General features: G+C 40.4%; 1 protein-coding gene across 8 annotated transcripts in view; it reads right to left on the bottom strand.

Annotated features, from left to right (window-relative positions):
- MPDZ (multiple PDZ domain crumbs cell polarity complex component) overlaps positions 1–14,431 on the bottom strand; it is a 137,894-nt gene that overhangs the window by 102,629 nt on the left and 20,834 nt on the right. For all 8 annotated transcript variants that reach the window (XM_075931575.1, XM_075931580.1, XM_075931578.1 and 5 more), the window contains exons 5-9: positions 9,890–10,102; positions 7,724–7,863; positions 5,418–5,631; positions 2,834–2,962; positions 344–547 (exon numbers count right to left, since the gene is read on the bottom strand). In XM_075931575.1, coding sequence (XP_075787690.1) covers positions 344–547; positions 2,834–2,962; positions 5,418–5,631; positions 7,724–7,863; positions 9,890–10,102 — 900 coding nt within the window. The remainder of the gene's footprint in view (positions 1–343; positions 548–2,833; positions 2,963–5,417; positions 5,632–7,723; positions 7,864–9,889; positions 10,103–14,431) is intronic.

Here is a 14,431-nt window from a genome sequence, read left to right as displayed (position 1 = left end):
AAGTTCAGGGACATGCTGCAACACACAAATCATTCAGGTATCGCAAAAGCACCACTTATAGGCACATCCAGGTTAATGGGCTAGTCAACTTGGATGCTTAAAAATTATTTCCAACACAAACATGCATGTCTTCAAGTCTGGATCCTGGGAGGCCTCCATCCATAACAATTACCATTCACTTCAGTGGAACTCTTTGCATACTGGTCTTGCAGGATCCCACTTTTCATAGCTAAAGAATGAAAATATGGCTACTGGTCTTCAAAACACTGGCCCGAGCTATAAATATATTAAACTGGTACAAAGTGACAATTTTCACATCTTAATGATATTTGTTTTCATGTACCTTTTTCTCTGGTAAGGAAGTTGGTACAGGAGTAGATGGAGGGACTGCTGGTAGAGGTGGTTCCTCTATGGGACCTCTTGCAATGACCAGCTTCACTCGATTTCCACACTGTCTCAGAACTTGTGCCACTTGTTCACTGCTCATTCCAGCCAGGTCTGTATCTCCAATTTTCAGGATGTGATCTCCACTGCATAATCTTCCATGCTGGGTGAGGAAGTAACCAGACAACTAGTCACAATCATAATAAAAACCACTAGCAGACTTTCCCCTTTCTCCTTTCCAAATGGCCATTTTCATCTATTTAAAATGTAAGAGCTCTGCAACTAGTTTTTAAATGTCAGGTCATACATTAATGGTAGGACAGAGGAAAAAAATACACCCATGTGTGGTACAAGTACAGCTATGTGTGTACAGAAGAATATTTTGGGCACCAACTTCTGCATATAAAACTGTATAATTATGAAAACTGCTTACACATTTGGAAATTTTATACAGAGATGGGAATTGTGTCTTCAAAATACCTTTGAACACCCTTTAATCCCGATTAGCTCCTGTCATTTCAGTAATTTTGTGAGCTGTCATTTGTGCACACGCAAGCATGTAAGTACAGATACTGGGCCTCTTCTTTACGAGCTGTCCTTCAGGATTAACCATGTTGTTAAAACAAATCATATTCATCACTTATTGTGATATCACAGCTATTTATACTGCTTTATGGCCATTTATGTATTTCTTGTTTCTTATATTTCCCTGCTATATATTCAAGAACATTTTTCCTGTGGGATGATGAAAATGACGCTGTGTATCACTCTGCATCCTGCAGGAAAAGTTTTCATCCTGCTACCCCTCTGCCCCTCTGCCCTCAGCTGCCTTCCCACTCCCACCTCCCCAGCTGCCGGGGGAGGCTGTTCCGGGGCTGGCCGAGGCGGCACACTACAGCCCTGAGGCAGCGCGGGGCCCACCATCGCCCACACTCCCCGCTTGCTCCTCAGGGTTTCCTCCTCTCTCTCCTCCCCCGCAGGAGGCTGCTGCTGGTGTGCTACTCTTGCGGGGGAAGGGAGAGAGAAGGGGAGGCAAGGTTTAAGGCTGCACTCCATTGTACAATAGCTGGCTGAAACTCCACCAGTCACCATGTGGCGGGTGGCTGCCAGCATTTTAAAAACAGCTGTTCTGGGGCGCCAGCAGCAGGACCCATGCAGTGGGGGGTGGGAAGAGAGAGAAAGGACCAGGTGAGGAGAGGGAGAAGTGACCCGGGCTGGCAGAAGGGGCTCTGGTTGGAGGGAGGGAGGGAAAGGAGAAAGAAGGGGCACAGGTTGGGGGGAAGGGGAGAGGTAGCAGGGGCCCAGACTGGCAGAAGAGGAGGGGCCCTGGCTGGCAGGGAAGGGGAAGGGGCCCTGGCTGGCGAAGGGGGGAGGGGAAAGGGGCCCTGGCGGGTGTTACCGCAGCCCTGGTCCTCCCCAGCGGCCGGAGAGAGCGCCAGGGTTGCCTACTACCTGCAACAGAGGGGTTGGCGAGTGCAGAGAGCAGGGGTGCGAAACCCCCTAGTTAAACTGTAAAAAAGTTTTAAGTGAACTTAATACCCAGGAAAAGTATAAAAACTGACGGAGTAAACTCATCTGTTTGTCCATGGAACACACGTAGCATGGACATTAGCAGCATGAGCTACCCACAGACAGAGCAGCATTTGGTATATATATATATATACTACAATTGCAAAAGCAACAGCAGCAAGTGTACCTAAGTTTCAATCCAGCTGGCATGAGAACCAATAGTGGTTCCACAGCAGCTCAGACTAGTCCATAACAAAATCCATGTTGTCATGGTTTTGTTGCTACTGGTAACTGAGCTAACTAGATTAAAGCTAACTTGGGTAGGTCTGCACCAACTGTAAAAACACAACACCACCTCCGAATGCAGTGCAGACATTCCCTTAGTGCCTCAATCTTGACCTACCAAGACTACTTCTACAGGTGAGAGGAACAATCTGTCTCTAAGCCCATTTAATCCTTGGGTTCTCTGCCATAATACTGACAAGGGTGCCTAGGTGGTGTGGACTTTTCTGCTATTGTTGTGGGTGTTTGTTGTTGTTATAGGCACCTCCACACTGGGAAATGGAGTGAGGTCACCAAACAGGTCACTGTGGTGGTGACAACCTTTGGTCATTTCAAGGTAGGATTGGATTAGATGTACCGGTGAAAGATTACTTATTTATTTATTGTAGAGTTAGGAATGATATACTTATCAGCACACAGTGGTAGTGGTGCAAAATAATAGATTTAGAAGAGTGACTCAAGACCAGATTCCACTGATCCCACATACTATACAGGACCATTAGTAAGGGTAATGTGCCCATCTAAATTACTAGCATCATCTTTTTTCTTTCAGTCTAAAAGGAAGAAAATCAGTATTGCTTAACATTTTATGGCAGTTTTACATAATATATTTATCTCACACTAAACAGGATAGAAGAAATCATTAGGAGGAGTTTACCTGATCAGCTACTCCTCCTGGGAGGATGGTTTTAACTATCACTCCGGTTGACTTTCCTCCAACTATCCCAAATCCCAAACCTGATCCATCATTCACCAACTCAATGGTCTCCACATGCTGCCAGTGTACCTACAAGGAATAAGTTTGTAAATAAGCTCACAAATGACCAAGGAAAGAACAAACTGACTATATCTTGTCACAAGACACTCATAGTATTTCTATGGCAATTTTTGAAAAGGGGAAGGGAAGAAAGGCTAAGGATATTTCTACATATCAATTGCTATTAGTACACTGGAAAGCAAGATAAACATTTAACAAGAAAGATTTCTCCACTGTGTAATCTTTCTATGGACCTATTCAGAGATCAAATTCTTAGAAATACTCAGGAGGTGCTGAGTGCCTGCAATTTCAAGTAAAAAAGAATATATGTGCTTAATTTCTTATGGGAAGCAGTCAGCATCTCACTGGAACAGGACTCAGAGACTTCTCTAGTGCGCATGAGTCACTCCCACCACAAGTCACATGCAAGCACTGAGAAAAGGCTATGGTCCATAAAGAAGACTAATAGGGCCAGTTCTACTCAGTCCCTAGCATAGATGAGAGCAGCCTCGTAGCACATGGAAATGGCACACAATCGCTATGATCCAAATGGAGAGGTGGGCAATGAAAAAATGGTAGCCCGCAGGGTTAGTGCCTGGCAGGCCACCACCACTATGTTTACCTGCATCTCTGCAGGTATCTGAGGATTGCAGATCTGGTTGACCATGAATCACCATTCACCACCAGCGCAACCAGCAGGAAGTGTCACAGCCAACGAGAGCTGAGGCCCTCCGATACTTGTGGAGGCGCAGGTAAACACGGAGGTGGATGCCCACCAATGACTAACTTTGTGGACCAGATCCCGCCCATGAGCTGGAATTTTCTCACTCCTGATCCAGTGGAAATAACTGAAGCACAATTCATTCCAGCCACTCTACCACCTCATTATGCCCCTACATCAGGAAGCTGCAGGACTGCCTATGATAACTCCATTCTCCATGCGGAGTCTTTCATGTCAGAGGTAACCTCAACAAGGAAAATTCAACAAGCTTTCTACGCCTTTCACACCATGAGAGTAGCACAGATTAGAAAATCTGCATCTATTCAAAGAAATTAATATATGAACATTAATATTTAACTGGTATAAATCATTGTGATTGCATTATACAATATTAGACATTTTCAACCCACTGAAAAGGATGAAAGCCTCTTCAGTGTAGATCTAAATAATCAGGTATCGTTCATTCCACTTCAAGTCAAGTGAATGTGGAATTCACATGCAGAATTGTTCCTTAAGTGATAAACAGAGGATCCTAGGCTACAATAGGGTAATGTAATGTTGTGCAATGAGAATGAAATATTTATTGCCTCAGGTGTTCTTTCTGGGCTTGACCTATTGATGGAAGTGGAGCTGCTCTGTAATGATTTATGGATACTCAGTGTTGTATGTCCAACCTGCTTATTGGAGTGTTTATGATATGAATACAATGGCTTGGTGTAACAGTGGTCATTAAGGAAAAACAAGCAGGCTCATGATAAGCCACTTCTCCACAAATGCTTCCGGTTCCATACACAGAGGCGATCAAAAGCCCCATGTCAAGTTTCAAAACTAACATTAGGCAAACCGGATTGAGAGAGAAGTTCTTACTGAGAGCAGCTGAAAAAGTTACACCTTATTAGGATACGAGGAGGAGATAGAAAGGCTTTGGGTAAGAAATGCATGCAGGCAGATTTTTTTTTTAAACAAACATTGTCTAAATGTTTTGTTCTTATTGTCAAAATAAACAGTACTTGGTTTTAAGAAGGCTGTCTGGTCACAACATGCACCACTGGTGACAGCCTGCTGAAAGGAAGAGTTCAAATTCAGTTGGAACTACAAAGCTGTTGTAATTAAGGGTACTTTAGCTCAGGGCCCAGTCTAAGAACAGGAGAATTGTGGATGTCCTCCTGGAACAGACTTAACATGTGAGAAAGTAGACTCAGAAAGCAGAAAAGATGATAGAAGTGCAGCTATAGCCCTGTAATCATGACAGATGTCTCCTGAAATCTGAGACATTTGGACTGTGCCTCCCTCCCCACATCTTGTCCTCTGCATGCTTCCTTTGGCCTTCTCTGCCATAAGAGAATGAGAAAAAAGCAGGGAGAATGAGCTTGGCTGATGGTATAAATCAGATTGTAAAGCTCAACAAATTTCTGTTCCCTAGAAGGAGAAGAGTGGATTGCAGAGAGACTTCCTATTTGCTGCTGCTTTCAAAAAAGCGTTAGAAATTGGGATTGCAATGATAAAGCAGAAGTGCTCTTTCTCTGAAGTTGTTACATCAAAACTTCAAGTCTCAAGGCCCCATGGACAGTGCTGAAATGTTTCCTGAAATGTTCCAATGTTTATGGGGAAAAAGATACAGCTCAAATGCCTTATTTTGGAAAAAAGAGGTCAGGAGTGGAAGGGGGGAGAGAAATATATGAATTACATTATACTGGCTACAGTAAGCCTAGATGCACTCAAAACTGAAAACATACACTGCCCTTACATTTGGTAAATACTTACAGGGTTAGAATGGGCAGAGACAGTGCTAGCAGCAGATGGAGAACGAGAAACTACAGGACTGATCAATTGAGGCAAGGAACCTCTGGCCACAACTAGTTGGACATTATCTTTTGCCTTCTGTAGGATGCTGATAGCCTGTTGATGTGTAATTGTCTGATTAAGGGCTTGTCCATTAATAGCAAGGATTTGGTCTGCTTCCTTCAGTCTTCCATCTCTGTCACATATGTATAAATAAAAAACACGCACAAAAATCTGTTACCACAGACACAGCATTTTGACAATTTTCCAGTATTTTTATCCTGTTTTTTATTTTCCCCACTTCATAATCTTTCCCTGCAGTTTTGCTACAAGGAGCTATTGTAGCACTTTGGTGATCAGTTCCCTTTGAAGCTAATCCCACTGCCACTCTCTCATGGCTGCTACCCTTCTCCCTGCACCCCCATCCGAGACTAAGCATATTAGATCAGAGTTGCTCCCAACCATAGCCTGGGAACTTATGTTTATTCTTGGTCTGTTAAGCAATCCCAAATTCAAGTGCTCTACTTTGTTCAGTGTACAAGTTCTGAATATTCATCAAACCATGGAGTGGAACATACTTTCATCAAGATCCTAGAAAAACAATTTTCTTTTCAGGGAGAGGGAAAGAAGGTTTGATAAAATGGATCCTTTTTAAATGAAACACCTCTATAAATTATAAAGCAATTCATCATTTTGTAGTATAGGAAGTACTGATGAACATTCATATATTGAGCCTTTTCCCAGACCTATTTTAAGAGAATATGTATGAAATCTACAGATGAGTTCTCTTAAACTTTATTGCTTCAGAAAGATTCAAACAAGCAAAGACTCCTTTTTCAAAATATATACATGGCAAAGCTCTGTGAAACACACATCAAGTTGAAAATTGGTTTCTCCACATCACATACATCTTTGGTTGCTTGAGCTGGATAAGGAGAACAAATACTTAAAAGTGACCAAGAAATGTCATCTAACCCCATCCAGAATATTTTGCTGGGAATCTGAAGTGTTTCAGTTGAATTGAATTGTTTCTAATATTTATTGCTTCAGAGACTCTCTAATTTACATCACAATAGTTGACAGTTCTGTGCCCCACTAAAGTGACCCTAGAACTGACACAGTATTTGCTTTCACAAATCTATAAGGAGCTAATTCCATAATCAACTTATCTATCTGAACAGAACTGCACAGATCTCTTACAACATAAAGAAGTCGTCTTAAAGTAGGTTTTAAAACAGTCTAGAAAAGATTGCTGCAATGAAGAGCAAACCATATTTTGCTGAATTTAATCCTAGGGCCTGTATACTACATGCATTTGAACAACTGCATCCACACCAAAAGCAGTTTAAATACATGCACCAAGAGGTGAGCAGGCAGATCTCATGCAGGGAAATACTGAAGCCACTGCACTAACAGAAAGGAAATCCATTGGGAGTTCTCATGGCCACCGACAGGTAAACCATAGGCAGGCACAGCCAATGGGTTCATATACAGTACCTCAAATCCACTGGGTAACAAATAATTTAGAGGTAAAGGGGGAAAGCACAGTGGACAAATTCTTCCATACCTTCTAACAGTCTATAGCATAGTAGTTTTCCTATGCAGCTCCTAAATCCAAAAATTATTTGCTCAAGCCTGGCTTGCAGGATCAAAATTAAGATGTAAAGGTATTTTCAACAAACAATAACTATTGCTACGTTCAGGTAACATTGCCTGGCTATATTTGGTTATTTCCATTCATTGTCTTTGAGAAATGTAACAGTTTAGGTTAAGAACTGTTTGCAATGGTATTCTCATCTCCTCACTGATGCTCTATAGTACCTTACTCTGCAAAGGGCACTGGTAACTCCGGGGGGATACTACTACTACTACTACTACTACTACTTAAAATAAGGGTGCCAGATTCTTGGCCAAAACCAGGTGACTCAAACATACATTGTTAAAAACATTTTTTAAGAACTGAGGGGCTATTCTATCTTCAAAGACATGAAATATTCCCAGTAACCTAAACAAGATCTGTGTCAGGGTATGGAGATCAGAATCAACTGCTTCATCTGGCAGAATAGATTTTAAAAATCCTAGAACAGTAATTATACTTAACTCTAATCAACTGCAATAATGATATTAGGAGTACATTTATGATTGTAAATCTTAAATCCCAATTTAAAAACAAACTTTAAATGTCTTGGGCTCCAGAGTAAGACAGAATGCGTTATGAATAATGAAAAGCACAAACAATGACACCAATAACTAAGTTATATTATAATATTCAGTACCAATGCTCTCACCTATATGCCACACTTCCTTCTTGGATCTCCTGCACAAATATTCCCAATTCCCCCCTGTTTTCACTCTTCAGACCCACAACACTAAATCCCAGACCTCCACTTGGGGGTTTAGCCAGCTCTAAGGTCTCAACAAGGTGACCCTGTTCCAGCAAAACAAACAAAAATATACAAATGTTAAATATACTCAAAAGCAGCATTAACCATTTAAACAGTTTCTTGCAAGTAGAGCAGACTTCGCGAATGACAATAAATGAATAACTTATATAACGTACAGCAAAACCATGGAATGCAGCATCCAGTTGTGGTATCTCTAGACCATACAGAAATTGAGAGACCGTTTCAGGGAAAAGCAACAAAGTTGTTATAGCCTGGAGAAAAAGACTGAAAAGCTAGATACATGTAGCTTAGTTGAGTGGTGACTAAAGGGAAACATTAAATGTCTATAAATATTTGAAGGATGAAGAATAATTAGGGAATATAACCAGATTTAAGGGAATTATGGACTATAACCAGATATAAGGGGATGAAATTCAGAAATAGAACAGTCAGGCTATCAGGAAAAACTTCCTCCCAATGTTGTCTGTTAAATGATGAATGTAAAACCTCCCCCCTGACCAGACACCCTGCTTCCACACCCTACACAATCCACCCAGACCTTGCAACCTCAGCCACCCCCGCACTCCACTTCCTGCTCAGAAGTGCACCCCCATCCTTATCCCATATGCTGGCAGCCCTGTCCTGCACACTAAACCCCTTATTTTTGTCCACACCCCAAAGACTAAAGGAGGTGCACAAAATCCACTAACTCCAGAACCCCAGAAAAGTAAATCTGGCCTATGGGAAGCCCTGAGCCTCAGTCCTCCCTGGCTCTTTCCCTTGCCCCGTGGAGCTGTAGCAACAGAGGAAAGAAGTGTCTCAGTTGGAGGCCAGGGTTGGAGGAGGTTTTTGCGTCTAACTGGTGTGCTCCCCAACTGATTTTTTCTGTGTATCAGTGGGCCCCGACCCAAAAAAAAAAGTTTCCCCATCCCTGTCACAAATAAAGAAAACATTGAAACTGTTAGTGTTGGGCATACATTAATATTTTACTTTATTTAAAATGAGGTTTGATAAACTAACATGAGAAAGTTAAAATGCTTAATCTGTTTAAGCAAAATGCAGGACTATGTAGCACTTTAAAGACTAACAAGATGGTTTATTAGATGATGAGCTTTCGTGGGCCAGACCCACTTCCTCAGATCAAATAGTGGAAGAAAATAGTCCTGCAGTTTGCTTCAGCTACACCAGACTAACACGGCTACATTTCTATTACTAATCTGTTTAACAATTTAAATTAAACCATTCTCCTAAGCTGCAGCCCTAGCAAAATGGCTTGGCTGTAATTATGTAATTAACCACGAGTTTCTATTAACAACTGGTGGTTTGCGGAAAGGTTTGCATTGAGCCAGGTGGGCCACGGGCCAAAAAATGTTTGAGAATCATTGTCATAAGGAGTAGAAGTTCTGGTGTCAATGGGGATGTCCTCAGTGTTTGATTTAGCTGGTCTTTACTAGCGCCACTAAATCGAATGCCAGAAGATCGACTGCTGCAGCGTCAATCTTTTCTCTATAGTCTAGATGTGGCCTAATTCTATTGTACACTTTATTAACCCTGCAATTCCCCACCACCTTTCAACAGGCAAATATTAAGTGTTCCACACTTCCGATAACAGCAAAATTCCTCTAATAAAGCCATATAACTGATGCAGACTATAATAATACACTCTCCTTCATATACAGAATGGCAGTTACTCAAATATGTTGAGAGAAATACCAGAGTGCAGATATGCTATGAAGAATATTGCTGCAATAAATGAAATGTAGTTAACCATGGGATAAATGATAAACAGCACAGCACCAGTGCTATTTTGTAGAAAAAAAAATCCACGTTTCATAAATCTTCAAGTGTTTCTAAAACAAAAGGCTAGAAATATTGTGTTTCATACAGTAGAAAAAAAAGCCAGTTTAAAGGGGGGAGGGTTATTAGTTTTTAAATACTGTAATTCACTTCTTTTTATGTAGAAGAATATAAAAAATATTGTGGATTCTTTCAGCAATTGTGTTGATTCACTATTTGTGGTTACCATATGTCATTAAATGTGTCAATGAAAAATGTAACATGTTGTCTTACCTGTGACATATTTCTGATTAGTTGCTCCAACTCATCACTAGAGGATTTCCCATTAATCTGAGATCTCACAGATGCTTCTAGTACATTAGCAGGGCTGCCATTCTGCTGAGCGAGTAAATAGGATTCGTTATGTTGCAACGAATCCACACCAGCACCATGATGGGGAAGCTGTGGAAATTCACCAGCCGAATGTATGGATGGTGTGACGTTCACCTGAAGATGATTCACAATATTATAGCATTTTAGACTTACTATGTGGCAGAATGATCACTACAGATAAACCACGGCATGATTAACAGATCTTCTTGCACCAACAAAAATAACACAACGATGATTTTAATGGGAAAACTTTTTCCTCACACACTCAGAATTTTAACAGATATCAAGTTGTGAACCATGGGAATGTATTATTAAAAAGGCATTGAAACAGTTTGCAGGCATAATCTGTACCCTATATAATTTGTTATTTGTTCCTTTTAGTATAAATAACCAGAACTGTTCTAACACTAATTCAGGACAAATTTGAACAGAGCTGCCGTCACTATACCAGAGAGTCTTTTTAAAACCAACTTAACCCTCTTAAAAAAAAATCTGGATTTATCTTTGGGAAGAGAGAAACCTCCCCAACGATGATGGAATTAAAGGTCTCACAGAGTTCATGGGTCTAGTCTTTTGTGTCACCATATGGTACGATTGTCACTCTCTATTAACCTCTCAGACAGATCAAGGGTTTAATTTAAAACTAATAGATGACGCATCTAAAGCCCCTAGCCCTACTCTGAATATCTTTCAACCATCGTTTTTTACAATCTGCCCTGAAAAAAGAGATTGTGCATTGTGCTGCCCCTGAGCAGACCAAAGAATAAGCTAACTCTGAGGATCACAGTCCTTCCCCTTGGCCACTAGCAGACTGCCTTTTCTTACACACAAGTACAGCTGTGTAACTAGTGCTTTGGAGGCAGGAAGTCAAGACTGTGTGTTCCCCACTCTTGCCTGTTGACTCTCAGAAGTTCTGGAATGCCTGCTGCTCTTCCTCCTGCACTGTGACTAATAATTATGGACTTATTTGCTGTTTACACCAGCATCCATTGTATCCAAATTCTGTCCTATAATGCCACAGGGGAAGAAAGGTCAAACAAAAGTCTGCATTTTTCCATCTTTATCTTTAAAATTATCAAAGTTTCAAATATCAATTATTGTTCAATTACTGTTCTATCCATAGGTCCAAACTATGTCCTCAGATGCTTTCAGGGGACATGAGCTCCATATCTGTAAGCCAATAATAGATTTCCCCCATGAAGCTGGACTATATCAATACATATTAACATATAATATACTCTTGTCTATAACTGCATACATATTATAATTCCACAAATCTATAATTGCTAAGGAAACATTTTGCCTAGGAGTAGACAAGGCTAAATTTTCAAATAACCTCTTTTTGATGGAACAAAATTGCACATGCAAATATTTACAAAAACAATTTTTAGTCTATATTTTACTTAATCCCTGCACCCTCACGTCAGATATTTACCTTTCTTAAGACCCATAATTATGTATAGAAAAAGAGGTTTAAAATTATTGACAGTTTGTAGATTAGCAATCATAATAAATATCTATATCCCTCTCTGTATGCTCCATCTTCAAATGTCAGTAACAGTCATATTTCTTAACAATACATTTTAAAGGGCTGATTCCCATTTAAAATAAGGCCATTTTACACAGACCTAATCATGTAAAGCATACTTATAGCAGGTGTAATAATTCACTTCCACATTACAACCCTTTTACCCTGTGAGAGCAGTGAGAAGCAACTTTAGTGTAAATGAGAATCATACCCAAAAAGTTTTAGATGTGCATGGACCCAATCCTGTAAACCCCAACAGGACCCACGTATAACTGTTTATAGAAATGTATGTATTTTACTTATGAAAATAATCAAATAGAAGAAGTGTGTGAAATATCTTATCCTTAGACTTGCACTTGTATCCACAAGTACTTGTACTATTTTTCACTTAATATCAAAATGCCCAGGTCGCTCTTATACACATGTTGGCAGGGCCTCTCCCTCCTAGGGGAAATTTTTCCCTGTGTGTACAGAGTAAGAGAAATGCTGTCTTTAGTGTCTCCTTTTTTCCCTTTCCTTCACACTCCACAGAAGCTTCAGTAGTCTGTGTAGTTCTCAAAGCACCCTCTTTGATGGGATTTGTAGAATGATCCTCCAAGATGAAACAGGAAAATTACAGAAAGTCTGAAAAAAATACTAACAAAGAGACAAGATTTGGAACCATGTGAAAAAAACAGACGTGTCTTACACAGACAATCACCAAACAGATGAGGAAGGATAGTATTCTGCCTTCGTAACAGAGTACCAGCACCACTGGCTGCAACCACACAACTACTATGCTCCTTTATTGGCACCTGTGACCAGCTAATCTCCATAGTCACAGACCTACTGGCCTTGCCCCTGGTCCCTGAAATGCTCTTTAGGAAAAACTGCCACTCTCAACAATTGCTCTCAATCTCAAATGGGGCGAGGATTGCATCTTAACAGGCTCTCTGCAGTCTATCTCCCCACAAAGAGCAATGCCTGTGCTGCATCTAGAACTTTCCATATCTGCAGATGGAGGAGTTAGATGTACCAGCTTCCCAGCTGGACTGAACCACAGTGATTCCTTCAATTTGACCTTTTTTAAGAAGAGCAATATTTCTATATGATCATGGTATACTTTCTCCTCTCTATTCTTGAATAAATCACTTACTTACTGCGAGACCAAGGAGCTCAAAGGGCAAAAAATCACTCACTATCTCCAAAAATGAAAAGCACAGGGCGAGAAGAGTTTCTCTTATGTATGAATTTACAATACTGAAATGCTCCCTGCATACACTACAAGAAAACACTGAAATCACAGATACTCTTACATCTATAATAGCAGGAACACTTATTTTCTTAAAACAATCTTTCAGTAAAACACTGACTGCAGCACAGCTACAATGCGTTATTGCATATGAACTCTCCTACTGTAATTGATATGACACTCGACTTTAATCATCTTTATTTTTAAAGATAATTATAGAAACTGAGTTGAATGTTCAATGGGGATTAGCTTAATATGAGAAGACTGTGTCAGACCAAAAGTGGCTTCTGACTCCTCTTTCAGGGAAGGGGGGTGTTGAAAGAGTCAAGTTTTTCAGATATATTCAGAATGAACATCACTCTTTCTCTCTCTCTCTCTCATTAAGTATTTATACTACACAAAGCCATCTTGCTTGGTAGTTGTCCCTGGGTACATGCCATGAGTTCTTTCCATGAGATGAAACAGCCGGGGAAATGAAAACAAGGAAGATCATAACCACACTCCCTTTCTTGATGGATAATAGGAAGGGCATCTTGTTTTTTTGTTTGTTTCTTTGTTTTAATCAGGGTGACAGTATGGAAAAGACTGAGAACCACTGGTGAACACTACTCCTAATCACACAGATAGAGGTAGTTGCCAGATGACATTAAGCCACAAATAAATGTCCTACAAAAATAATGCTTTTGTGGTTATAAGAAATATTTTTCACAACATATAAATTGTACTGCTTGATAGTAATAAAACAATTAGGACTCCATTATGAAGTAGCTTTATAGCCCTGTGATTACGTAAGTACTGTAAGAAGGAATATTACTTTGTTCTATAATTTGGCTTATGCTAATTTGCCTTGATTGGCTTTCCTTTACTGTATGTAACATCTGCAGTACTGACGTAATTTGGCATTACACAAAGAAAATTCACTAATACCACACAGTGTGATAAAAATTGTGTTAGTTTCATAGTTAGACTCTCAATGCAATCAAACACTACTTTTATTTGATTGTTCAAAATGTTTTAAATAATAGTAAAAAAACACTATCCAAGACATGTCTCGGTTAATCACCATTAAAAAAAAAATTAGCAGTTTTAGGTCTCTCAAAATTAGTTGTTTAAAACTTCAGTGTTTGTGTGTGTCAGTCTGAGCAGTTGTCTGTGTGATCTTGAGAAATGGTGACTTCAATACAATAGTTAATCTGTCCTCTAAAATAATCAAAAAGGTTGTAAACATGCATAATAATCACAAAACGTGAGTGGGGAATTTATAGCCCAGATCCAGCCACCAGATTACTTTGATTCAGCCTGCAGTGAAGCTCAGGGCCTCCCCACACAGAGTAAACGGGCCGCACACTCTAGCCCTATATCAAGTCTCCAAGCTTTCCCATGGGGCTGGAGCACAAGTGGAGCCCCGGTGCCCTGAGCTGAGTGAGAGCGAGGTGAATCTTTTTATGCTTCTCACTTGAGTGTGACCCACAACTGATTTTTTGTGGGTAAGTGCCCCCCAACTGAACAAAGGTTCCCCAGGGTGCATGAACCTGAAACACTTGAAATGGGAGGCTAATGCAAAGTTCTCTTTTTTCTAGTAGGCACATGTGCACGCGCACGTGCGCATGCACACGCACACACAGTCCTTAGGACTGACCTCCAAACCCAAACACCACCTGTCCCAGCTTCCTAAAAATGACAT

This window comes from Pelodiscus sinensis, chromosome 6 (genome assembly GCF_049634645.1).
Source record: "Pelodiscus sinensis isolate JC-2024 chromosome 6, ASM4963464v1, whole genome shotgun sequence".
In the NCBI taxonomy this organism is placed as follows: Eukaryota; Metazoa; Chordata; order Testudines; family Trionychidae; genus Pelodiscus; species Pelodiscus sinensis.
The sequence above is the reverse complement of the archived record's forward strand: the minus strand, read 5'-3'. Positions and strand labels throughout refer to the sequence as shown.